The sequence below is a fragment of the Perognathus longimembris genome, chromosome 8 (genome assembly GCF_023159225.1).
Source record: "Perognathus longimembris pacificus isolate PPM17 chromosome 8, ASM2315922v1, whole genome shotgun sequence".
Classification (NCBI taxonomy): domain Eukaryota; kingdom Metazoa; phylum Chordata; class Mammalia; order Rodentia; family Heteromyidae; genus Perognathus; species Perognathus longimembris.
In genome coordinates this window covers 20606073-20633624 of record NC_063168.1, presented here as the reverse complement: position 1 = coordinate 20633624, position 27552 = coordinate 20606073, and the positions used below count along the sequence as shown (strand labels likewise).

At 38.2% G+C, this 27552-nt stretch overlaps 1 protein-coding gene across 1 annotated transcript in view; it reads right to left on the bottom strand.

The window, feature by feature from the left end:
• Actr2 (actin related protein 2) overlaps window positions 1-27552 on the bottom strand; it is a 41376-nt gene that overhangs the window by 3298 nt on the left and 10526 nt on the right. The window contains exons 2-8 of the mRNA XM_048352626.1: window positions 26829-26939; window positions 19738-19953; window positions 15718-15790; window positions 13380-13516; window positions 11494-11643; window positions 5524-5669; window positions 3694-3826 (exon numbers count right to left, since the gene is read on the bottom strand). Of these exons, the coding sequence (XP_048208583.1) occupies window positions 3694-3826; window positions 5524-5669; window positions 11494-11643; window positions 13380-13516; window positions 15718-15790; window positions 19738-19953; window positions 26829-26939 (966 nt within the window). The remainder of the gene's footprint in view (window positions 1-3693; window positions 3827-5523; window positions 5670-11493; window positions 11644-13379; window positions 13517-15717; window positions 15791-19737; window positions 19954-26828; window positions 26940-27552) is intronic.

Here is a 27552-nt window from a genome sequence, read left to right as displayed (position 1 = left end):
CAAAGTAGCTAGGTCATTCTGAATTGCCTTTATGCCACATAAATTCATCTGAAAATGTATAAACTGTTAAGGAAAACATCAGTTTTCTTGTAAGTAAATAGTCAACTCTGAAACTCTGAGCCCACCCTTCTGTTTTCATTGTTAATTCTCCTTTTGAGACAGATCTCACTTGTCAGGCTGGGTTTCAACTTTCCACCTTGCTGCTTCAGCCTCCCGAGTGCTGGGGTTATAGACATGTTTTTATAAAGGGCCAGAGAAGCTTTTAGGAACTCTGGCAACCTCACAGACCCATGTGTAGCTATAAAATGGCCATAGATAATATGTAAACAAATGGGCCTATACGTGTCTCAATAAAACATCTATTACCTTTGCTCTAAGGGAAAGCACCCTGAAGACGGTGCTACCCCTGTTGCTTTTTTAATGGGCTGCTATTCTCTCTTGTATACGTCCTTCCTAACTTGGAGTATGTTCAGAGATTCTGTTCTTCAGTGCTACTTCTACCTCCTCACCACAAACGCCAGTGCTTGGAAACTCCCTTTTTTTTGGTGTTGGTACTAGGGCTTGAACTAAGGGTCTGGGCACTGTTTCTGAGCTATTTTTACTCGACTAGCACTCAACTACTTGACAGCTCCATTTCCACTGTTTTGGTAGTTAATCGGAGATAACAGTCTCACAGACTTTCCTGCTTGTGCTGGCTTTGAACACAGATTCTCAGATCTCAGCCTCCTGAGTAATTAGGATTACAGACGTGATCCAACAGCGCCAGGCCTTAGAAACTCATTCTTATCTATTCACTGCTCTTCCTGGTGGAAGTCATCTATGGATCCCTACAGACATCTACAGATCGACAGCTCATTCTTTCTCATACCTATTTTGGTTTGAATATGAATGTGTCATCTTGAACATCTGACAAAATTCTGTGACTCTGTTGGGACCAGTCATACCAACTTGGCGAATCAACTACTGTGTATCTGTTCTCAAGCAGCTGAACAAGGCAGGAAGGAAATTCAACTGCTTGCTCTTAAATAAAACACTAAGATGCACTATGCCCAGTCACTGACAGGTTGAATTAAAAACCCTTTGTATATAACTACTTAAAGAAGGGGCTGGGGATATAGCCTAGTGGCAAGAGTGCCTGCCTCGGATACACGAGGCCCTAGGTTCGATTCCCCAGCACCACATATACAGAAAACGGCCAGAAGCGGCGCTGTGGCTCAAGTGGCAGAGTGCTAGCCTTGAGCGGGAAGAAGCCAGGGACAGTGCTCAGGCCCTGAGTCCAAGGCCCAGGACTGGCCATAAAAAAAAAAAAAAAAAAAAAAAAAACTACTTAAAGAAAATAAAAAATAAATTATTACAAGATGCATCACTAGCTTCAGTTGGGCTTTCAGTTCTGTTTGGCTAATACTATTATATTTTCCCACTAGCTTTTCTTTTCTCTAAGAAAACGATTTCAACGTCCTCTATTTTGAATAGCTCCACCTTTGCTCTCTCCTCACCCAGGGATCACTTGCCATATTGGACTTATTTATTCTTTCAAAAGGGGAAGTCACAACCTACTGTTTTTCTGTTCAACCCCCGCCCCCCCCAAAAAAAAACAACTTACCATTTTTACAAGAGCTGACCAAGACTTTCTTCCCTGCCCCCTTTCTGATCTCATCGCCTTACCCACTCTAGTTGGGACACTCCTCCCACCAACTCAGGGACTTTGTTCTTCCTGCCTGGAAGTCACAGGCTCATTCCTACTTCCATTGTTGCAGGTCTCAGATCAAGTCCTCTCATCAAAGAGACCTTTCCTGATTGGTTTCAAAGGTAAAGCAACATACTCGCTTGCAAGCCACTACCATTTTCTAGCTCCAACCTAACCTCACTGCAGTTTTCTTTGAAGCCCTTATTCCTACTGGTAAATTATTTAGCCAGAAAGTGAGGATTTTTGTTTACCGACTACTATTTTGTTTGATCAGTGTTGGATACCCGGCTGGAATTCAAGAACTATTTGCTGCACTAGTCTAAGTGGTAGAGTGTTTGCCCAACATGCACAAGGCACTGGGTTCAATTCTTTTCTTTCTTTCTTTTTCTTTCTTTCTTTCTTTCTTTTTTTTTTTTTTGCCAGTCCTGGGGCTTGAACTCAGGGCCTGAGCACTGACCCTGGCTTCTTTTTGCTCAAGGCTAGCACTCTGCCACTTGAGTCACAGCACCACTTCCGGCTTTTTCTATATATGTGGTGCTGAGGAATCAAACCCAGGGCTTCATGTATATGAGGCGAGCACTTTACCACTAGGCCATATTCCCAGCCCAGGGTTCAATTATTAACACTGCAAAGAAAAAAAAAAAATAGAAAAGGAACTGTTTGCTGAAAAATGATTACTTGAGATAATTTTACATTGTATGTATAATTCAATCAAATAAGAAAAATGAATGAGGGGGCTGGGGATATGGCCTAGTGACAAGAGTGCTTGCCTTGTATACATGAGGCCCTGGATTCAATTCCCCAGCACCACATATACAGAAAATGGCCAGAAGTGGCGCTGTGGCTCAAGTGGCAGAGTGCTAGCCTTGAGCAAAAAGAAGCCAGGGAGAGTGCTCAGGCCCTGAGTCCAAGGCCCAGGACTGGCCAAAAAAAAAAAAAAAGAAAAATGAATGAGGTGCTTAGACAACATGACTCCTTTCCACAGTTCTTTTAGTTAATGTATGTGAGCCCATATTCAATTTAATTTTAACAATTTGAGTCATATATGAAAGATGTAATATTAGTGTCTCCAAAATATATAGAACTTTATAACATATAATCTCATTATCTAGGACAGTTCACTAAAGACAGGAAAATAAAGGTCAGGATTAACTTCAAATGAAATGACTTCTTGACTGAGTACACAGCACACACAGTGTACTTCAGATGCTAGAGTTGGGGGAGAGACATGCCAAAGAATCACTAACAGTTATTTTCTAGTTTGCAACTTTCACTCGAACACATCAATTACTAACAAGGCCTACTTCAATAGCTATGATAGTTACTGGCATGCAAAAGAACTGGAGACTTGATTGGGGAGACAAACACATATATAACAAACACCCAGAAAAATAATCGAAGACTACAATTATGATATTGATTAAGAGTAACTATGTCGATTACATACTCAAAAAGTTAAGAACAAGATGGGCACCAGTGGCTCATGTCTGAAATCTTAGCTACTTGGGAGGCTGAGATCTGAGGATCACAGTTTGAAGCTAGCCGAGACAGGTTAAGTCCATGAGACTCTTATCTCTAACCACTAAAAGCCAGAAGTGGAGCTGTGGCTCAAATGGTAGAGCACTAGCCTTGAGCAAAAAAGCTCAGGGGCACTGCCCACACCCTGAGTTCAAGCCCCAGAATCAACACCCCCCGCCAAAGCACCCCAAAATACCCCCAAGTGGGGTATTTATCTCTTCCATGCAAGTTCTTTCCAGGCATGAGGCACCGGAGGGGAGGGGGGCACCTGGGGGCTTGGCTGGTTTTTACAAATGTCCCTAGTCACCCCTATTTACAGTGGTGACCTGAATGTACCATCTTTCTTTCCCCCATTTCTTCTAGGCAGTAATTAACTGCATGAAGATGGAACTGTTTAGAAGACTTCTTGCTCCCTCTGGTGGTTGTCAAGATTCACAGCACCTTTACTAGGTTTGAAAAGAATGTTACATCTGGGTGTTGATACTTACAGAAAGTTTTTCCACATCTCCCTTTAAAACTCGTTCTAAGTAAAGTTGCTTGAGTTCTCGCTCCAAGCGTGATGGCAAGCCAGGATACATGGTAGACCCTCCAGAAAGCACTATGTGCTTATAGAATTCAGATCTAGGAAGATACAATTGGTATTCATTTGGGGTTTCAAGGTTTACTGTTTTTTGTTGTTTTTTTTTTTTTTTTAAAAAACCATTTTGGCTGAGCACAATGGTATAATGCTAGCAATCAGGACATGGCAGGACCATCCAGGCAAGCCACAGCTAGATGGTAAGATCTTGCCTCAATAATAAGCAAACTAACACATAAATAAAGGAATTCATTATGTTGCCCAAGTAGCCTCAAATTCTTGGACTCAACTGAGCCTTTTGCCTTAGCCTCCCTCATCAAGTGCTACATTTACTGTTATTTACAGCAACTTCAGGGGATGGCTAGAAGAATTAAATTCCTCATATGTATCACAGGGCTAATGTTTGCTATTACTGCTACTGCTGGATGCAACTCCATTTTATGTATAAAATCTTTAATAATTTGATGAGAATATGTTTAAAAGAAAAGTTTCTTGCAAATGTAATTAACTGAGTCATGATAAAGAAAAAAGTTAATGTTCTAAATTTCCAGTATTTGGACTATGTTATCACTGAGCTTCCCTAAACCTCACATGTGTTTCTTTACTATAATTTTATCCATATTCTACTTTGAGTTACTACTTTTCAATTTGTTTCATTTGTCTTTTGTAGTTTTTCTCTTGTTCCTTTAGATTGAGGCTGGCTGTTGTTATTTTTTGCTAGATTGATGTTTGCTGCTCTAGCAGTCCCTTTTTTCTTCCTTACAAGTTACTGGGTATGACTCCAAAAAGATAAACCTTTAATAGTTTAAATAGTTTACATGCAGTAAAAGCAACAGAATCTGTATGGAGGTCTGAAGAACTCACAGGAAAGTTCTGGACACATCCATTTCAACCTTTTTCAAACTAGCTTCTAAGTCTATTTACCTTCATCCAAGTTCTCAATTGCTAGGGCTACTGCAACTCTTGCCTTCTAGAAGAGCACCGTTTTTCTATTTTACTGTGGAAACATGCACTGCAGAGGTAGCATGAGCCATGCAGGTGAAATGCAGCTACAAGTGATTAGCACACAGCATAAAGAACAAAACACAATCCGAGTTGTGCCACTTTCCTATGCAAGCTCTACACAGGGGTACTGAATCTAACTCATGCTGTAAAAAATGTTAAAACTTCTTTATAATTCCATCATTCCACTCTTGGGCATAGATCAAAGGAGAGTAAATCTATATATGAGAGAAGATATTTACACACACATGTTTACTACAGACAACACCCCTTCACATATACATCATGGATTACTCTGTCATGAAAGACATGAAATTATATCATCTGTAGGAAAATGGAGGAAAACCAAAAATTGCATGTTCCTGCTCATGTATGGAATACAGACATAAGATGATGATGGTAATAGTAATGGAAATGAGTCACAAGTGTAAAGGGGGGACTTGTTTAGAAGGAGACCAACAAGAGAAGGAGGGGGAAAGACAGGGTGAGAGGGACAGAGGATTGAAATATGTATACATACACGCATATATCACACATACATATCACAATGAAATCCTCTTTTATGATAAATGTACACTAATTCAAAAAGGACATAGTCTTCTAGCCTACAATGATTTAATATATATTTGTTCAACATATAGGACCATCCTTAGCAAAAATACAAGTAATAGACAACTTGTTCATTCTAACTACTTATATTCCATTTATTTCTGACAAATAACCTCCATTTTTAATGTACCTGGTATCAATGTCAGCCGCCTGGATTGTGTTAAAAAGCAATTCAGCAACACCAACTCCCTCAACATTGATCAAATGAGGCTGAAATAAAGCTTCAGGTGCTTCGAATCTCTCTCCCCCAACTTTAATAATACGTCCATCTGGAAGCTAGAAATGAAAAATATCAAGAACTAGTCAACAAAAGAGCAAAATTTCCCAGCGTTCACTAGGCATTAGTACTTGGTGTTGTTTTTGTTTTTGTTTGGTCATGGGGCTTGAACTCAGGACCTGGGCACTGTCCCTGAACTCTTTTGCTCAAGGCTAGCACTCTACCATTTTGAGCCACAGCTCCACTTCTGGCTTTCTGTTAATGGAGATAAGAGTCTCACAGACTTTCCTGTCCAATGTGGCTTTGAACTGTGATCTTCAGATCTCAGCCTCCTAAGTAGCTAGGATTACAGGTATGGGCCACCAGCATCCGGTGATATTAGTACTTTTAAACACATCTGTTCTACAAACAAAATCACAAAAAGCAGTAATTTTCCCTAAAACTTTTTTTTTTGGCCAGTCCTGGGCCTTGGACTCAGGGCCTGAGCACTGTCCCTGGCTTCTTCCCGCTCAAGGCTAGCACTCTGCCCCTTGAGCCACAGCGCCGCTTCTGGCCGTTTTCTGTATATGTGGTGCTGGGGAATCGAACCTAGGGCCTCGTGTATCCGAGGCAGGCACTCTTGCCACTAGGCTATATCCCCAGCCTCCCTAAAACTTTTAAGTAAAAATATTTAGATAACTTTCATTTTTATTTTCCCCATACTGAGGCTTAACTCAGGACCTCTCACTTGACTTTTTTTGCTCAAGGCTGCCACTCTACCACTTGAGCTGAGCCCCAACTTCTAGATTTTTTTTTTTTTTTTTTTTGGCCAGTCCTGGGCCTTGGACTCAGGGCCTGAGCACTGTCCCTGGCTTCTTCCCGCTCAAGGCTAGCACTCTGCCACCTGAGCCACAGCGCCCCTCCTAGCCATTTTCCATATATGTGGTGCTAGGGAATCGAACTGAGAGCTTCATGTGTAGGAGGCAAGCACTCTTGCCACTAGGCCATATTCCCAGCCCTAGATTTTTTTTCCTGATTAACTGGATATGAGAGTCTCACAGACTTTTCTGCCTAAACTGGTTTCAAACCATGATCCTCAGATCTCAGCCTCCTAAATAACTAGGATTATAGGTGTGGGCCACCAGTACTCAGCTTAGATTACTTTTGATTGTCATGTTGTATTGTGCTTTTTAAAATGACAGGCCATGTTCCAAAATGTCACAAATTTCATAGAGAAACCATCAAAGTATCTTCTATCTGTGCATGATATCCCATGTGTTTGTGCACCAAAACAAACTAGCCATAGTGACCAATTACTGTAGTCTGACTATTTGGGTATGTGTTAATGCTGCTTGCTTTAAACTTTAAATATATTTATAGTGATTCTTATATTGTTCTCATATAGAACAGATACACTTAACCACTTCCTTTCACCAAATACTTCGTGAAACTATTATTTTGCCACCAAAATGTTTTACTTCAAATAATTAATCTTCAAAATATTATTTAAAAAAAAAAGAAGCAGAGGGGGCTGGGAATATAGCCTAGTGGTAAAGTGCTTGCCTCGTATATATGAAGCCCTGGGTTCGATTCCTCAGTACCACACATATAGAAAAAGCCAGAAGTGGCGCTGTGGCTTAAGTGGTAGAGTGCTAGCCTTGAGCAAAAAGAAGCCAGGGACAGTGCTCAGGCTCTAAGTCCAAGCGCCAGGACTGGCAAAAAAAAAAAAAAAAAGAAGCAGTGTATGGTAAACACTCCTGTATTCCCAGCACTCAGGAACCTAAGACAAATGGGTCTTCGTTTTGATGTCAGCTTCAACTAGACAGCAAGATTATCTCAAAAAAAAAAAAAGTTCATATCCTTTTAGATATCAATACATTGTAAATAATTGCTAAATATAGATACATTAAAACTGTGAAATTGGGCTGGGGATATGGCCCAGTGGCAAGAGTGCTCGCCTGGTATACATGAAGCCCTGGGTTCAATTCCCCAGCACCACATATACAGAAGATGGCCAGAAGTGACACTATGGCTCAAGTGGCAGAGTGCTAGCATTGAGCAAAACGAAGACAGTGCTCAGGCCCTGAGTCCAAGCCCCAGGACTGGCAAAAATAAATAAATAGATAGATAAATTTGGGGGGGGGGGGAAAGAACTTGGAAATATAACTTTAAGTCAGTAAGATTTAAATAATAGTTTTAACATCATAACATTACCTACATGGAAAACTCTCAAATCATATCATATTTAATTACATATCACATTTACATATTATATATTACAATTATTATATTTAATTACAAGCAATGCTAAATGGAAACTCTCTTACACTACCTCATAGTTTGCTGGGTTGACTCAAGTACCAACCATGCTAATGTACAGTGGCACTTGACATACTTGATAGCAGAACTAACTGCTTTCACACTAACATGTCTAACAATATAGACTTATAAACAAAATATACTTAAATTTATTGCTTATGGGTATATGCAAAAGAATCATGTTTTGCAAAAGTACCAGAATTAGCTTTTTACACACTATATTGACTTTCTCTCACTTGTTTTTCTGCCCTTTCTCTCTTTTTTTTTTAAACAATTTTTTTTTTGCCCTTTCTCTCTCTCTTTCTTATTTTCTTTTCTTTCTGCACCAGTCTTGGGGCTTGAATTTAGGGCCTGGGCAATGTCCCTGAGCTTTTATGCTCAAGGTTAACTCTACCACTTGAGCTAGAGCTCTATTACTGGCTTTTTGGTGGTTAATTGGAGATGGGTCTCAAAGACTTTCCTGCCTAGGATGGCTTCGAACCACAACTCTCAGATTCAGCCTCCTGAGTAGCTAGCATTAGATGTGAACCACTAGAGCATAGCTTATTTTTTACTTTTTTTAAGAGATAAGATCTTGTTATGCTACCCTTGCTGGCCCTAAACTCCTGAGCTCAAATGATCCTTGTGCCTCTGCCTCCAGAGTAGCTAGGGCTACAGCCATGCTGTGGTCTAGCCAGAGTGAGGCCCTGAGTTCTAGCAGTGCAAATACAAACATACAAACAATTTTCAGGTAGCTACTACAGAGGCAAAGATCAGGAGGATTGAAGATCAAGAAAAGCTTAGGCCAAAGAAAAGTTAATGAGACCACATCTGAACTAAAAGCTCAACATAGTAGGACTAGTACGCTATTTTATCTGTTATCTCAACTACAATAAGGGGGTAGGAGGACTATGGCTCAAGGCCAGCCCTGAGCAAAAATGCAAGATCCAACCTGAAAAATAACTAAAGCAAAACAGGATAGGGATGTGGCTGAAGTAGTAGAGCACCTAGCAAGTACAAGGCTTTAAGTCTGAACATCAACATTGTCACAAGAAAAACAAATTGAGGTATAATCAAACTCCATATTGTAAGCTATGACAGGTGCGATGTCTCACTAGCTACAATTTTAAGTTGAACATTTGTTTTGCACACTTCAGTAAGGAAAAGTGGCTACCTATTCAATTAATAAAGCAATACTCTAAGCATAACTGCTTCCCAAAGTATGCTTCTTTTTTTCTTTCGTTAGATATACTGAAGCATTTTATAATCTCAATATAGCAATTATTTTATCATTCTAGTTATTCTATAATTCCAATAATTATCAGTCCTACTATGTATAGTTTTGTTGCCCAAGGACAAAAGCTTCAACTTCTGCTGCAGTCATCCTAAGAAGCAACTGCTATTTTCTTATTTTTTAAAATCTGTTTCCAGTTTTGTACTACATTTTGAGCAATAAGGTAGCAGGTAGAACAGAGTAAGAGTATTCCATTTTCCAGCCCGAAATGCTGCTCATCTTTCCAACTCATTGCTCTGCTTAAAAGATGAATGCACTCATAAATTCTCATTTTATTCTCCTGAGACATTATATGTAATCTACTATAAAACATACGGGTACTGTGAAGTCCAAACACCTATCATGTTTACAGAATAAACACGGGGAAATCAGACATGGCACATTGTGAAAAAGAAAATCATGTTTTCATTTATCTTCATTGCAAGACAGGTAATGCATGCAGGACGAAAAAGCTTAGGAGTCATCATCAAACTGTGCCAGGGATATTGTAACAGATCATACCAGGGAAATCTGTGCAAATTCATCTTCTTACTCAGTACCAGATGGCAGAAAAAAAATACTGTTTTAGTCATGTTTATATTTAGGAAAACAGATCTGACAAACTAAACAAGTAGACATCTAGCCCCTCTTCATGATTAAATAACAATGCCAATTCTTGAATCTGAAAGAAAAAAACTGAGATGAAAAATCTCAATAAAAACATGGCCATTAAGATTTTTCTTTTTAGCCAGGTGCTGGTAGCTCATGCCTATAATCCTGAGGCTGAGCTCAGGAGTGTGATTCAAAGCCCACCTGGGTAGGGAGTCTGTGAGATTCTTATCTCCAATTAAACACCAGAAAACTAGAAGAGGTGTTGTAGTTCAAAGTGGTAGAGTGCTAGCACTGGGCAAAAAGGGCTCAGGGATCAGGCCCCTAGTTCAAGTCCCACAAGTGACACAAAAAAAAAAAAAATACTGTATTATACCCTTTTCTACCTGCTCTTCTTGAAGGCAGTAAAATACTAATGAGGATGAAGACTGAGTCCAGTTCTAGTTGCTTAGGAGGATCAACCACAGCCTGGTTTCCTGTATTTCCAGAGACTCCTGTCAGTTTTGTCATGGTTGTTGAAACTGGCTCTCAGACCATTAACATGATCTTGGTATATTCTCCCAAGACAGATGTGTCACAAATGCACTTATTTCTTCAAAAAGATTTGGTGGAGAAGAACCTCCTGATGTTCCATTAGCTAATGCTGGTCTATTAGCTACTGATATCTTCTGGCTTTTCTACAAGTTTCTCTTGCTGAGTTGCCCCAGCAGGTATAGAAGTGGGAGCCACAGCAGGGTCTCAGGAGGTGTGGCTTGAGCCACCACTGTTATGGAAGAACTAATTACTGTAGAGGTGACAGGGCTGGATGGCTGAGTTGTAGCTGGTGCTGCCATGTCATGGCCTTAGACCTGATAGGATGAAGAACTCCTAGAGACATACAGAAAATCTGCTACCCCATCATAAAATGGTAGCCACCACTGGCATGGCTCATGAAGAGCTAAAGTACATTTCTTAGACCATTACCTACATGAAATGTAGAACATTTTTATACTCTCACAGTTGAGTACATTTAGCATGTCAAAGGATCTGAGAAGTCTTAAAAGGAAAGTAAAATCAACTGCCTCCTTTATTTGACAACTGTAAATTTTTAACTTTGTGAGAATTCTTCACATCTCCAGGAAATGACACTCTGTTTAACATGTTGAGAAATGCTATCTAAGACATCAAGATCCCAAAACAACATCTCATATCTAATTATTTCCTAAGGTACAAAGGAACTTATGATTCTTGCCTTAATTTATATTACATGGTGTCCCAAAATAATTAAATTATATAACTATAATATAGGAAGGGATATTTGGAAGTCATACATAAAAACATTACAATTCAAATTAAAAATACTGATTCTAACAGCTGGGGATATAGCTCAGTAGCATTGTTTGCCTAGCATGCACAAGGTGCTAAGTTTGATCCCCAGCACCAACAAAACAAAAGCCTTTGACACCAATAATCTTGGCTTTTTGCTTTTTTTTTTTTTGCCAGTCTTGAGGCTTGAACTCAGGACCTGGGCACTGTCCTTGAGCTTCTCTTGCTCAAGGCCAACAATACTCTACCACTTTGAGCCACAGCGCCACTTTCAGCCTTTTCTGTTTATGGGGTACTGAGGAACTGAACCCAGGGGTTCATGCTTACAAGCTAGGCAAGCACTCTACCACTAAACCACATTCCCAGTCGATCATGGCTATTTTTAAACCACATGTATACTGTAAAATGAATATACTTACTGTGTAAGATTCAACTAATACCGTGGTTTCTAAGGCTAGTTTCTGCTCTTGTTCAATATTGTATCCCACATAACACAGCTTTTCTTTAATCATGCGAACTGTTTCAAAATCAGCAGAATGGTTGAATGCGTATCCTCGCAACAGAAGCAGCTGGCGCACACACACAAAAATAGCAGTAAGTTCATAACAGATTTGAATGAGCTCCATTGTACAAACGAACACTTGTTAAATGTCACACGGATAACAATGTACAGTGTATCCTTAGTTCCTACTAAATACTTCCAAGTGATCATTTTATCTGTCATAAAATAATTTTTTTTCAAATTTTTATTATCAAACTGATGTACAGAGAGGTTACAGTTTCATACGTTAGGCATTGGATACATTTCTTGTACTGTTTGTTACCTTGCCCCTCATTCCCCCCTTCCCCCTCCCCCTTTCCCTTGTCATAAAATAATTTATATTTTACTTTGACAAAGAATAACAGGACTAACAGTTCATCAATAATAAATGCATAAAACAAGCTAGAAAAGGCCAGTTAAAAATACTGTTTATAGGGGCTGGGGATATAGCCTAGTGGCAAGAGTGCCTGCCTCAGATACACGAGGCCCTAGGTTCGATTCCCCAGCACCACATATACAGAAAATGGCCAGAAGCGGCGCTGTGGCTCAAGTGGCAGAGTGCTAGCCTTGAGCGGGAAGAAGCCAGGGACAGTGCTCAGGCCCTGAGTCCAAGGCCCAGGACTGGCCAAAAAAAAAAAAAAATACTGTTTATAAACTAACATATATAAACAATAAGCAATCAGTATATAAATAAATATTATGTAGATACTGGACTTTCACAGCCTGCAATTTTCTCATTCAATCAATGCCATATTTATGAGCTACTACTAAGTTTTAGTAAGCTGTCTTGAACTTCTTATTTTGTGTCTGGTACATATTGAAAGGTAAGAGATTTGTTAAACAAGTGAATAAAAAATTATTGAAGCTGGATACAGTGGCTCATGCTTGTAATCCTAGCTACTTGCGAGGTTAGGATTTGAGATTAATTAGGAGAATCACAGTTTGAGGCTAGACTGGGCAAGAAAAAGCTAGGGGCATACCAGTCATTCCAGCTATGTGATAGGCATAAGCGGATTATATAGTTCAGGCCAGCTGACGCAAAACCAAGACTTGATACAAAAAATAACAAATCAAAAAGGGTTGGGCGGCATAGCTCAGGTGGTAGAGCAACTGAGTTAAAAGCAAAACACACACACAGATAAATGAATGTATAACCACTAGTGTAGTATTTCATCTTTATTATTTATTTATTTTGGAAGGCTGAGGTTGAGATAGGTTCAATATGTAATTAAGGGTGGTCTTGAACTCATGATTTTCTTGCCTCAACCTCCTGAATGCAGAGATTACAGGCGAGAGTCTCATGGACTTGACTGTCCAAGCTAGCTTTGAATTGTGATCTTCAGATCTCAGCCTCCTGAGTAGCAAGGATTACAGGAGGCATGAGCCACTGACACCCAGCTCATATATATATATATATATATATATATATATATATATGAACTCAAGGCCTGAGCACTGTCCCTGGCTTCTTTTTGCTCAAGGCTAGCACTCTACCACTTGAGCCACGGTGCCCCTTCTGACCATTTTCTATATATGTGGTGCTGAGGAATTAAACCCAGGGCTTCATGTATACGAGGCAAGCACTCTTGCCATTAGGCCATATTCCCAGCCCTTTTATAGAGTTTTATATGAATGGGAAACTGGGTAAATTCTCTCTAGAGACATAGATTTGCTAGAATCCTTATACACTGAATTTTATGTTAAGTCAGAACACAAACCATAAAAAAAAACAAACTAATTTCGATATGTTTTCCTTTCACTTACCTTGATAAGGTATCTGGTAATATCCCTCCCAGCAATATCCAGTCTCCTGGTAAGGTGAGGAAGAGAAAAGCCTTCATACACTGGGCAAATGTGAGTCACACCATCTCCCGAGTCTACCACTACACCCGTCAGTAAACCTGTGGAAGAAGCAAAAGGTTTTACAGAAAAACCACACCCAGCAAGTCTCAAATACAGTACAGATGCCAAACTAGAAAATTAACTAAATAGAAAGCAAGGGCTTTTTTATTACTCACTTTGCAGTATGTTTCTTTTCTTGAGGAATGGGTGGAGTGGTAATAAGTCTGAACTCAAGGTTTTGAGCTTGCTAGTCAGGCTCGCTAGCACTTGAGCCACATTCCTGGCCCTTATTTGCTTTATTTTTTAAAATTTTTATTTATTTATTTACTTGCCAGTCCTGGGCTTTGGCTTCAGGGCCTGAGCACTGTCCTGGCTTCTTTTTGCTCAAGGCTAGCACCCTGCTACTTGAGCCACAGCGCCACTTCTGGCCATTTTCTGTATATGTGGTGCTGGGGAATCAAACCCTGGGCTTCATGTATACAAGACAAACACTCTTGCCACTAGGCCATAGCCCCAGCCCCTTTGCTTTATTTTTGAAATGGGATCTTATGTTTATCCCAGGAATGGCATCACACTGTGATCCACCTACCCAGGCCTCACACAACTGGGACCACATACTAATGCTATCACTGCCCAGCTTATTTCCTGAGATGGGGTCTCATTAACATTTTCTTTTGTTCCAGCTGGCCTTCAACTTCTATCCTCCTGATCTCCACCTTTCTGGTATGTGGCATTCAGCCACAAGAAGATTATTAAAATGTCTAAAAGTCTCTGGTACATATTTGAAAGCCCCACAAGTTCTTAGTAAGTTTTTGTTGAAGTTATTAGACCATTCAATATAAAGAACTCTCCCACATGGCCACTATCTTATTTCCAACAGACAATACACCAGATACTAATGGCAACACCAAGAGAACATTAAATCTACCTCAAAAAGAAAAAAAAACGGAATGTACTTCAGAATGTCTACTTTCTCCCCTTTACTCAATCTATTGTCTATTTGACCCAGCATGACTTTATGCTGATCTTTTTGCATAATATTTTAAAAGTCAAATAATTATTTTGGGGGCTGGGAATATGGCCTAGTGGCAAGAGTGCCTGCCTCGTATACATGAAGCCCTGGGTTCAATTCCTCAGAACCACATATATAGAAAAGGACAGAAGTAGCATGCATACTAGCCTTGAGCAAAAAAGGAAGCCAGGGACAGTGCTCAGGCCCTGAGTTCAAGCCTCAGGACTGGCAAGCTCAAGGCTAGCACACATGCCACTTCTGGCCTTTTCTTTTTTTTTTTTTTTGGCCAGTCCTGGGCCTTGAACTCAGGGCCTGAGCACTGTCCCTGGCTTCTTTTTGCTCAAGGCTAGCACTCTGCCACTTGAGCCACAGCGCCACTTCTGGCCGTTTTCTGTATACGTGGTGCTGGGGAATTGAACCCAGGGCCTCATGTATACGAGGCAAGCACTCTTGCCACTAGGCCATATCCCCAGCCCACTTCTGGCCTTTTCTATATATGTGGTGCTGAGAATTTGAACCCAGGGTTTCATGTATGTGAGGCAAGCACTTTACCACTAGGCCATATTCCCAGCCCCAAACTCCAACCAATTCTGAGGACAAATTCCATGCTTATTCTCTATGCATAAGTTTAAACAGATGAAGGGTTTGAATGCAAGGTTCAAGCTTGCTGGGAGGGTGCTCTAATACTTGAGCCATGCCTCCAACCCAGGGCCATGCTATTTTGATGACATTAGTTTGTCTGGTAGTACTGGTGTTTGAACTTGGAGCCTTACACTTTCTAGGTACACACTCTACTTCTTGTGCCATGCTCCAAGCCCTTTTGGATTTTGTTTTCAATGGTGTCTTCTTTCTCCACTCCCTCAGGGCTGACCTGAAACTGGATCTCCTATTTCTGCTTCCTGTGCAGCTGGGATAAGAGATGTGGACCAGCTTTTTATTGGTTGAGATGAGGTCTTGAAAACGTTTTTTTCCCACTTTGGCCTTGATTCACAATCTCTCTTGCCTGATCTCAGCCTCCCAAGTAGCTAGGATTCCAGGCAAGAGCTAATACACCTGGTTATGATGTCTCTTAAATCTTCACTGCTTAGTAAAGCAAATGAAGATGTACATGACATTTTATTTCACAAATGACAGAAATGGTGAAAAATGTCAGAGTGTGCTATATAAATAATGGGTATTCCTCAGATTTATAACTTAATGGAAAATGAAATGCAAAACTAACTTTTCTCACGGGTAAGTTTCACCTACCTTGGGCATACAAAGTCAGAACTGCCTGGATGGCTACATACACACCAGAAAACTGGTAAGTTTCAAACATTACCTGAAATGTAAAGAGAAGAGAAAAAAAAGTATGTGTGATTGTTTAGAAACTTACATATAAACTTTCTTTAGACTTGGTGAATGAGCGGAACAACTTGTGAGGGAACTCAGTCGTGAGAAATAGAGAAAACACCACTTAAGAGGCCAAATTGTGAGTCTTTATTGAAGAGCCAGGGGACTGCTGGTGGACTCCTGTCTCAAAGACCAGCAGCCCCGAATGCAGCTAGCACAAAGCTTATCTATGCAAAAACCACATATGGTGTTAGATATAAGCAAAGCAAATCAGATGAAGACACTTAAACCTAATAGACATGTTAAATAAAAGCAAACCATCTAGGGAAACAATCAAGGGCCAATTATCTAGGGGAAACATAGACCCAGTCTCCTTACTTCAAAGTGACCTAAAACATCCTCTATTCCAACCATAAAGTCCTGATCTATAAAGTCCTGCTCTTTCAGAGCTCCAACCAAGCATTTATAAGTGGTACAAAGAAAAGATTGCTGAATGCACTATAGTTAATGGCTAATTAGTGTGAAAGAAAACTATCTTCATTTCAGCAAAACTTTCAGAATGTTCCTTAAGGAATAGTGTTTTCTTTATTTTCCTTTCCTTCTTTTTCCCCTTTTCTTTTGTGAAACAGGGTCTCACAATGTACTCCTGCTTCAGCCTCCAGAGTGCTGAGTTTCAAGCATACGCCACACCCAGGAAATATCTTTTAATTCAAAACAAAACAGTAAATGAGTCTCCCACCTATGTTCCCAAACCTGGCAAAAGTCTAGGACTCTCCTCACAGCAGTTAAAAATGAAACAAATATCTGGTTACCAGTGGCCTATGCCTGTAAACTGAGCTAGTCAGGAGACTGAGATCTCTCTCCAATGAACCACCAAAAAGCCAAAGTGGAACTGTGGCTCAAGTGGTAGAGCACTTGCACACAAAAGAATCTTGTGCACAAAAGCTCAGGGACAATGCTAAGGCCTTGAGTTCAAATCCACACCCCAAAAAAGAAAAAGGGCTAGGGATATAATTGAGTAAGAGTACTTGCCCAGGCCCTAGATTTGATACCCATGACAGCACAAAGTAAAAGAGAAGTAAAGTGAGAAGATAAAGACAAAATGTAATGTGATTAATAAGCTGACAAAGTACAGTGCCTATCATGCCCACTTGAACCACAGCTGTGTTCTCTCCCCAACTAAACTATATTGGAGGGTAGAGTTTCTCCAGGCCTCTGTGGTCATTTATAACATTCCCTACCACTCTGGTCAGCTAGGAACAGCCCATGCCATTTTTCTTTTTCTTCTTTTTTTTTTTTTTTTTTTTTTTTTTTGCCAGTCCTGGGGCTTGAACTCAGGGCCAGAGCACTGTCCCTGGCTTCTTTTTTTCAAGGCTAGCACTCTGACAACTGGAGCCACAGCACCACTTCTGGCCTTTTCTATATATGTGGTACTGAGGAATCGAACCTAGGGCTTCATGTACACAAGGCAAGCACTCTTGCCACTAGGCTATATTCCCAGCCCCATGTCGTTTCTTTTGGTCATTTACAGTAAGTACAATTTGATTTGGCTATTATCCAAAAATCTACATTCTTAGAAGCTTTGCATTTGTTCACAATAAAAATTATAGTTTAAATTTTAAATTTCTGAAATATTCACCAATTAAACAGATATTTTGACTAGTATTCTACTCCATCATCCTTTGAATAAATCTCTTTCTATAAGGATGAAATGGAAATAATTCTATGCAGTAAGCCCATTTTATTCATAAATTACATTTGGTTTTGACCAAGAATGTTCTAAAGGAAAAGAAAAATCAAAAGAGCCAGGTGCCAGCGGCTCATACCTGTAATTCTAGCTAGCTACTTACGTGGCTGAGATCTGAGGACTGTGGTTCAAAGCCTGCTCAGGCAAGAAAGCGTGAGACGTTAAGTCAGAACTGAAGCTATGGCTCAAGTGATAATGTGCTAGCTTTGAGCATGAAGGAAAAAAAAAGTCAGAGACAGTGCCTAGGCCCAAACTGGCACCAAAAAATTTAACAAATAAAAGAAACTTCAAAACCCCCAAATTTAAACTCTCATGTATTACACAGATTGATGCAAAGCTTCGTCTGCCTTGCACTATTAACAGTTGTTTAATTTGTACGATCTGCTGAATGTTTCCTGCCACTGGGTGAAAATCTGACTCCCTACAGCAAATGGTGCCCAGAAAGCAAAGTAAAAGTTTATGTGCTTAATTTAAACGATAAAGTGAACTTTTAGTTTGTTTTTAGTGGAAGTTGGAGCATTATGGAAAAAAAAAAGTGACTCAAGCATCCTCAGTACAGTACTGACTTCTATAGATCCTAAACTTTTGTGTTTTTTCTTTAACTGCAGTCTTCTTGAGACCACATACCCAAGGATGTCAAGGCACAAGCCAACACAATGAAAGAGGGATGTAAAAAGTTACTTACCTGAACATTTAGCAAGGTAGTTGTCTAGCAAGGTAGCTGTCTTGCTTGCTCTTTTGTCTACAAATGCTTACCTCATTAATTTCTTTATACAATTTTTGGCTAGTCTTGGCCTTTTTACCACTGCATACTTGGGTTCCTTTAGTGAGCAGTATTATCCATATCTTGAAGGCTTTCAAATTATATATCTAGCCTCGAATTTTTCCCTCAACTTGACCTTATAAACACAGCTAAAATATTTGACATTTCTATTGACTGCCTAATGATATCTCAAACTTAACATGTTCCAAACTGAACTCTTGATCATTTTCCTTAAATCCCGTTTTTTCCTTAGTCCCCTTTCCCCCTATAGTTCAACTGATGTTAACTTAACCTCTTCTTCTTCCAATTACTCCAGACAAAACCTTCCTGACTATCCTCTCTGTCAACTATATAAAAACTGTAAGAAAATTCTTTGCCTTACCTTTAAAATAGACCCATAATCTGATCACTTCCCACACTTCTATTATTCCTGATAGTAAACATGACTATCTTTTCCATAAATAATTTTAAACATCTCCAAATTGGTCTCTACGATCTTTGCCTCCTTACAGTATACTCACAAAAGAGCAGCTGGAGACATTAAGTCTGGGCAAGTATCTTCTCTGCAGTAGCCATTCATCTAGCTCAGAGGAAGCTGAGCTTCCCACTGAGGATACTTATCCCATCTTACCTCCCGTTGCTCTCTCCTCAACCAGATCCTCCAGCCACACTGGCTTCCTTGCCGATTTTCTAATGTGACAAGACAGTCCCACTCTACGATCTTACTACTCTTACTACGCTAACTACTCACCTTTTTCTGGAATGTTATTCCTCTATACATCCTGCCCACCTCCTCTACCCTGTTTTAGCTTAAGTGCCACTTTCACATGGAGATTTACAACTACAACCTATACACAACCAAAACCTCTTGACTTCCTTAGTCTACTCCATATTTTTCCTTTAATCTTCTAACTAACTCACCTTTTTGGGGGGGAGTAGGGGGGAAGGAATGTTAGCAGGATTTTGTTTTGTTCACTTAAATACTCTAATTAGAATAACTAGCATATACTTGTTGAATACCCTTTATCTGAAATCTTGGAATCAAAGGTCTGGAATCAAATTTTGGTGTTTTTCAGTTTTGCTACCACTTGAGCTACACCTCCAGCCCCAGATTTTGGAATGGCTGCATAGACTTCACTGGCTGAAAACCCCAAATCCCAAACCCAAAAGTTAAACTGTTCCAGAATCTAAAACTTCTTGAGCATCATGAATATAGGCCAAAAGTTTCAGAGTAGGAATGCTAAGCCTGTAGAAAATGCAAAATAAAAAAAAAATCTGGGGAATGCAATTATTTTTATTCCCTTTATCCATAGTAACCATATAAGAAAAAAAGAATTATTATTATTATTGTCTTTTTTATGAAAATTTTTTTTTTATTTAACCTTATAACACAGGGACAACATACATATCCTATCTAAACACTCACCTCCACAATCTTCTCTCTGTTTTTGGTTGGGTTCATAGGAGGTTCAGTGAGTAAAATTTTGCAATTTCTGGTATCTATATTCAGCTTCTCTGGTCCAAATGTATAGTCCCACAGGTGTTTCATGTCGTCCCAATTTCGTACTATACCATTCTCCATGGGGTAGTTAACTTCTAACATTGAGCGTAATTCACTTGCTTCATCACCAACCATAAGGTCCTGGAAATTACAAAACCAAAGCTCTAAATCATCCAAATGTTTACATGAATTAGCTTCAGAAATTAAATTCCCACGATTTTAAAGAAAACTTGGGAATAATTCATCTTAATATTTCTTGCACTTTCAAATAAAGCTTTGTATTCCACGGTTAAAAATCTTTTCTCCCAGAAGAATGTTTTGTAAAGTTTAACCATGGATAATAAAACTTTATATACTGTGTGGTTTAAATCAATAAATTGGCCTTACCTTTATGTTTCCAAAAGAAGAGCATTAGTACAAATAAACCCCACATTTCCATATTTTGAAGGGTTTTGTATGAGGTTTCATCTGTTTCTTTTGCTCAAATATTCAAAAAATAAGTCCTGTGATATGTGAAATAGTATATCAGGGGAAAAAACTTGTAGAAAAAATATTCAATTCATGCAACACATTTCTTGGTGCTAAACATCAAAATGATAAGTGTAAGTACTAGAAAACATAATGAAAGAAGCAAAAAACGATTCTTTATTACTCTACAATAATGTATATATGTACCAATGGTCAATTTCACAAACTTCTATGTGTCTAAATTAAAATTTATATTCTATTTCTATATATGCCTCACCAGTTTAAGGGAAATCTGTTGTTTCAGAAAACAATGAGCCATTAGAAAACAATTCATTCTTTAAAATTATCTCATTGGCAAATTCTCAATCTTAAAAATGTAATACTGAAAACCTATGTTATCACACATGAAGCACTATACTCACAGCTCTTGTCTCCAGTGAGAATATATTTAAGATGACTCTTATTTGAAAAAAAAATCAAATTCTGTACATATAACAAGGCTAGAAAAAAAAGGTAGTTGAGATAGTAAGTACTAATTTTTATGTGTTGATGAACTCACTCAAATACTAGTACCAGAACAAGCTCATGGGGGAGAATGATAGAAGGGGTGACATTGATCAAGATGCAGTGTATTCATAAACTGACATGTTGAATTGAAATCTCTTTGTACTACTACTTAAATAATAAAAGAAAAAAGAGCTACTATTTGCTACAATATGAAGTTTAAATTATAGAGAAATGAAGAAAAAAAGTAGCAAAATTAAGATGAAGTGACCTAAAATAGAGACTTTAAAATATATGAATTTTAAAATAAAAAAATCAGAAGTAAAACCAGGGTGAGAAACTTACTTAAAACAAAAACAACAACAAAACCAGATCTCTGGAAAATTCACTGAAAGCAACATCACAGAGGATCTAAAGAAAGTAAAACAGAGACTAAAAAATTCCTAAAACTTCCTGTTGCAAATAACTTCCTTACAAAGTTAAATCTTCTCATAATTTAACAAAATGTGTGTGTGAGAGAATGTGTATGTGTGTGAACGCTAGTTCTCCAGCTTGCACTCAAAGCTGGCACCCTACCACTTGAGCCACAACTGTACTACCAGCTTTCTAGTGGTTAATTAGAGAGAAGAGACATATGAACTTCCTTGCCTGGACTGGCTCTGAACCACAATCCTTGATTTCAGCCCCTTGAGTAGTTACACAAGTCTGAGACACCAGTACCTGGCCAAATTTCTAAACTATTTAGAATCTTCAGGTAAGAAAATGCAAAACGAGCTGTACTTGCGAATGCTAGTAAATGGCATGCATATGTGGAAGTATTTAGGAAGAAGTATACTGATATATTAACTTACTTTAAAACATCAAAAACCAAGATGTTCAATATATGGATACTTGGACAGGCATGTGATAAGTCAGTACAATATATACTATCAGAATTTAGGTGATAGGCATATATAACATAAAGAATGATACAATGCAAAGAATAATATAATTCTTTTAACATTGCTATATATTCTAAACATTGCTTAACAAAAAATAGAGGAGCAATCCATACCAAAAAGTATATATGTACTTACAGACATTAACAAATTTGATATCCAGTTTTTTAATTCTCATCTATAATAAATATGATTTTGGACTGCACAGATAATTGATAAAAATCAATATTATTTCAACTAATTTAATGCTGAGAATGCTTTTCATTACAAAGTATAGGGGCTTACTCATATCTGAACCAATGTCAAATCTGGAAGTATTGACTTCTAAGACCCTATACACAATAAAGGATTAACTGAAAGAAACCTCTGACATTGAGTAGTCCTTGCTCCATCTGAACAAGAAAAATTTAAATGTAGTAAAGTTGGTGGGGGGGGGGGGAGAAAATAAAGAGAAAAATGAGGGAGAGAGTAACAATGTTCGACAAGAAATGTACTCATTACCTTACTTATGTAAATGTAATCCCTCTGTACATCACCTTTACAATAGAATTAAATTTTAAAAAAAGAAAGAAAGAAAACATTTCTGGGCACTGGTGGCTCACGCCTGTAATCCTAGCTGTTACTCAGGAGGCTAAGATCCGAGAATTGCAATTTGAAGCCAGCCTGGACCGGAAAGTTCATTGAGACTATTATCTCCAATTAACTGCCCCCCCCAAAAGCCAGAAGTGGAACTGTGGCTCAAGTGGTTGAGTGCTAACCTTACGCAAAAAAAAGTCAGGGCAGCATGCACACCTGGAGTTCAAGCCCTAGTACTGGCACAAAAAGGAGAGGGGAGAGAGGGAGGAAAGGGGAAGGGAAAGGGAAAAGGAAAGGAAAATAAAGGAAGGGAGAGAGGGAAAGATCAGTAATATAATCCTAGCTACTCAGATAATCCTAGCTACTCAGGAGAGTAAGATATGAGGATTGCAGTTCAAAGTCAATCCCAGGCAGAAAAGTCCATGAGACTTATCTCCAGTTAACCACCTGGACAGCATCCAGACCCTAAGTTGAAGCCACAAGACCAGCACAAAATAAAATAAATTAAAATCCTAGAACAATATCTGAGCTCAAGTGATGAGAACTTTAGCCACGAGCATGACAACTTTGTAAATGCCAGGCCCCGGGTCAAATCCCAGTACAAGGAAGAAAAACAACAACAAGGTATGTGTGGTTGTCTATACCTGTAATCCTTGCTACTTGGGAGATTGAGATTGAGATTGAGAAGAGTCCAGCCTAGGTAAAAAGCTCATGAGACCTTATCTCAACCAAGAAAAGGATGGGAGATGCTTGTCACCCTAGCTATTCAGGAGATGCATAAATAGCAGGGCTGTATTCTAGGCCAGCCTTCACATAAATAAAAGATCCTACCCAAAAGATAATAAAAGTTAAAAAGGAATATGGGTGCAGTACAAGGTTCTGAGTTCAAAACTCAAAATTGCAGAAAAAAATTCTAAAACATATAATCATCCCTAGACTCCTTCAACATTCAAAAGTTAAAAATGTTAAGTGTTAGCCAGGCACATCAATCTGAGGATTGTGGTTGAGGCCAATCTGGACAGACAAATCTGGGAGACTCTTAACCTGTAATTAAGCAGCAAAAAGCTGGAACTTAAGCATAGCTCAAGACATGAGTACCAGCCGTGAGTGAAAAAAAGCTGACTGAGAGGGCAAAGACTGGAGTTTGAGCCCCAATTCACAAACAAACAAATGAAAAAGTGCTAAATAACTTGCCTTCATCCTGCAGAACAAATTTACAAATAATCAAATCTGTTCTGAAGTTTTTACAAGCCACTAGAATTCAAACCTGAACCACCATCTATTACTTCAAGGACTGAAAAATCAGTAAGTAAGACACTTTTTCAAAGGTATTTATGTTTTACAAAAAGTAGGCTATAGATATTTGCCCAAATCATTTTGAACAATGTCATATTGAATCAGAAAACAAAACAATTTTAAAACCACACATATATCCCTCAAAGAAAATCCCTCTTTAAAAAGCTATTAAGTCTACATGTACACCCTTTAGAAAATTGCTAAGACAAATGCATGATAGTTTATTGGGAAAAAGGTAAGAATTTCCACTTAAATGTTTTTGTTTATTCAAAACAAAACTTCACAGTTACTAAAAGGTATCATTAGAAATGCCTGATTCTTATCATTATCAAAGATGCTTACAAATAAATTTTTTTAAAAACTTCTTTTATTTTTTATTTTATTATTATTATTTTTTGTCTGTTGTGGGGCTTGAACTAGGGGCCTCCAGAAGGCCATAGGTTTGATTCCTCAATACCACAAAGGAAAAGAAAAATTGGAGGAAAAAATGAAAATCCAATGCCTGACATAAGCCCAGAAAGCTTCTAACTGGAAAAAAAAACAACAAAAACTCACCACACAATGGTATTTATTGGCAAGCCGGGTAGAGAATATGTTTGTTTGTGGGAAAGCTTTATAGGTATGTTAGCCATTTCTTACTTATCTTCAGAAAAATGCCAAATGTATTCTTCCAATAGAATGATATGGGAACAAGTTACTTTTTTTCTTTCTCCATTTTTGGTTCACTTTGCATATTAAAATTTTATTCCATGAAATATGTTATGATACTAGATGCAATATTTAACATCAGTCAACAAAGTAAATGTTAACAACTTCATCTCAATTTTCTGGATCACAAATATCTTATGTAATAAAGCCACTTGGTTTCTAATATTATGCACACTACATTCCATTTTAATTATAGCATTCATCTATAAAACCAAGAAGGAAAACAATTCAAAACAATGTTAGTAATTAGTTCTGGTCCATTGTATACTATCAGGAAAGTATAGGACTTAATTAGTTGCTACCAAATTGAAGCAATGAAAAAAGGTTAAAACTTAAAATAAAAATATGGAATAACCCCCCTCCCCAAATACTAAAGGGACACAAAACAACAACTACTGTCCCATCAAGCAAAAGTGGAAAACAAACAGAGAGCATGTGTGTAACCTCACTTACCATCTTTTTGTTATTCTACTTCAACAGGTCAAGAAAGGTGAAGAAAGAGAAGGTAGAAGTAAGAGTCAGAAAAGGCCTAAATAAACTCCTCACTGAAATTTTTAAACATACAAGTAACAGAGACAAATTAGGTTGAGGTCAGATCCAATACTACATATTATCTGGAGTTAATAATCAGGGTCAAATTACCATGGACAGTTATTATTCCTGAATAAAAGTTAACTCAATAAATGATTTAAATTCCCATCTCTTTTAGTCTACTATCATATTTTACCTAAGAGGACACACTAAGTCAATTCACTAAGCACAGGAATTTAAAAAAATCAAGTTCATTTCATTACTGAACTTAAGAATTAATGAAAGTAAGTAGCAACAGCAAAGTTCTAGCTGTGTAGACAGAGTTAGATAATTCAGGGTTGTTTGTCTAAGCAATAGTATTCAAGTTAAATTTAACACAGGTCTCTTACTGTTTTTTTACTGAAAAAACAATTAACCTGAAAGGCTTTAAAGACTGAGTAGAGTGAGAAGAACTGGGTCAGTAGAACATAAAATGACAAACTAGATTAGCAAATGCTACTGGGGAACTCCTTAACAAAAATATCCTATTAGAATAGTAGCAAGTTTGAATTCTCTCACTTGAGCCTTAAAAAGCAAGAAAGCAGGTGTGAAGAGATGTGTAATAATTTTTGTCTTTTGGAGAATAAAAATGGCTATATATGATGTATCTTTAGATCTCAAAATTTTATTGTACATAAAAAACATAAAAGATCCAAACGGGCTGGGAATATGGCCTAGTTGTAGAGTGCTTGCCTCACATACATGAAGCCCTGCATTCAATTCCTCAGCACCACATATATAGAAAAGGCCAGAAGTGGTGCTGTGGCTCAAGTGGTAGAATGCTAGCCTTGAGCAAAAAGAAGCTAGGGATAGTGCTCAGGCCCTGAGTTCAAGCCCCAGAAATGGGGAAAAAAAAAAAAAAAAAAGAGACCCAGACACCAAATCAAAAGTATTTCCTCTAAATAGTAGTTCCTTACCACTATTAGTAGCTCAACTTCCAAGCTGAAGTTTGACAGAATCCAATCAGAAAGGAGTTCACAAAAAGAGGATAAAGAATCTCAAAAAATTTCCCCCAAACAAAGTCCCTTTCTTAAAAGTCTTATATTTAATGTTTCAGTGGAGTTTAACGTAACGGAGGCCAGAATTCACTATTCTTTTTCAAAAAATTAACATGAACCTCAGTTTGTGAGTTTTGTTCATTAATTGATTTATCTACTACCAATAGTAGAAGCCTACCAAACAGCACGTCTCAACACCTATTACTACCTTTCTAGATGTCTCAAACAAATATCCCCATCAAATGACTTATGACCTAACACTTTACTAAGTCTTCTCAAAGATTTAGTAAAAAAGATAGGACCAACAATGTGTGCATATTCACAAACAATTCACCAAAACCTTTTTCTTGATTTCTAGTCCTGTAGGAGAAAATGCTACCATTTTTAATCTTTCATAATGTATATACAGAAGGCATTGATAACTTTCCTTCCCCTCTCCCTATGGTAAGATAAATAGTGCAAGGCCAAATAAAAACTTGCACAGCTTCCTTTAGTACTTTATGGCAATCAGTCTATAAGTAGAAAGAAGAACCAATGAGATCTGTATTCTGTGTTTTCCTGACTAGCTATATTTAAAGAGTAGGAAAATAAACTAAGGGGGAAAAAAAAATAAGGTCCCAAAGAGACACTAAAACATGACAAATACATCAGATTGAAAGACATAAAATTTCCAGGCTGATGTCCTTTAAAAATTATGTAATAGGACTTCAATTCACTAAAATAGTGTTTTACATCAATATAAGTATTATGCTCTAGCTAGTAATGGCATTAAGCCTTACATACACAAAATTAGACAAAATAACTTTATTGTTATGTCCTTGTTGTCTTAATATGAACTAGAATAAGAAAAATCCTGCCCTCTCCCTTTGCTTTTCATGGCATCATAATTTAAAGCTACTTAATTCAAAGAATACCTCAAATATCATGATGATCACTTTAACAGTAAATAAAACATTACCTTGATTTCAATATTCCCCACTTTGGTGGTTGATCTGATAATAGGTCTTCCAACCAAAGCTGGGAAGATGTGTTCTGGAAAGTTAGAGCCTGCATATCCACACTTCACGAACTAGAAAGAAATAATAAATGTGGGTTAGAGTCAGGAATTTATTCTCATCACTTAAAACAGAACATTACTTTGCATTTATAAGGTATTTTAAACTGTGGTGCTTTCAAAGTACCCAGTGTAGTCATTCATTCTATTTTCTAGCTTCATCTCCACTAACTTCCCTCATGGCTCCAACTGTTTCCAGAGCTCCTGCTACTTACTTAGTGCTAAATGGCCCCACTGAAGGGAAAGCCCATGACAGCACAGAGCCATCCAAGCCACTCATGCTGTAGCCGGATGCCCACAACAGGCCTTGGCCCACAATGGTCATTCAAGCAGTATTTGAATATGGAAAAGCTTATTCAATGAATGCTAATTTTTGAAAAAAAAAAAGAATTAGAAAATGAAAATAAAGCTTCAATTCTTTTTTTGTTATTAACATCAATTGGTTGTACAAAGTGGCTTCATTTTACCATGTCCATTTATCTATAGTACATCTGTATCAGCCACCCTTTCCATCATTCTCCCTTCCTCCCCCTCCTCAAAGCATTTTCAGCAAGCTTCTCTGTTCCATTTTCACACATGTATATAACGTATTTTGACTATACTTGCCCTCCTTCTCCTCTCTATTCGT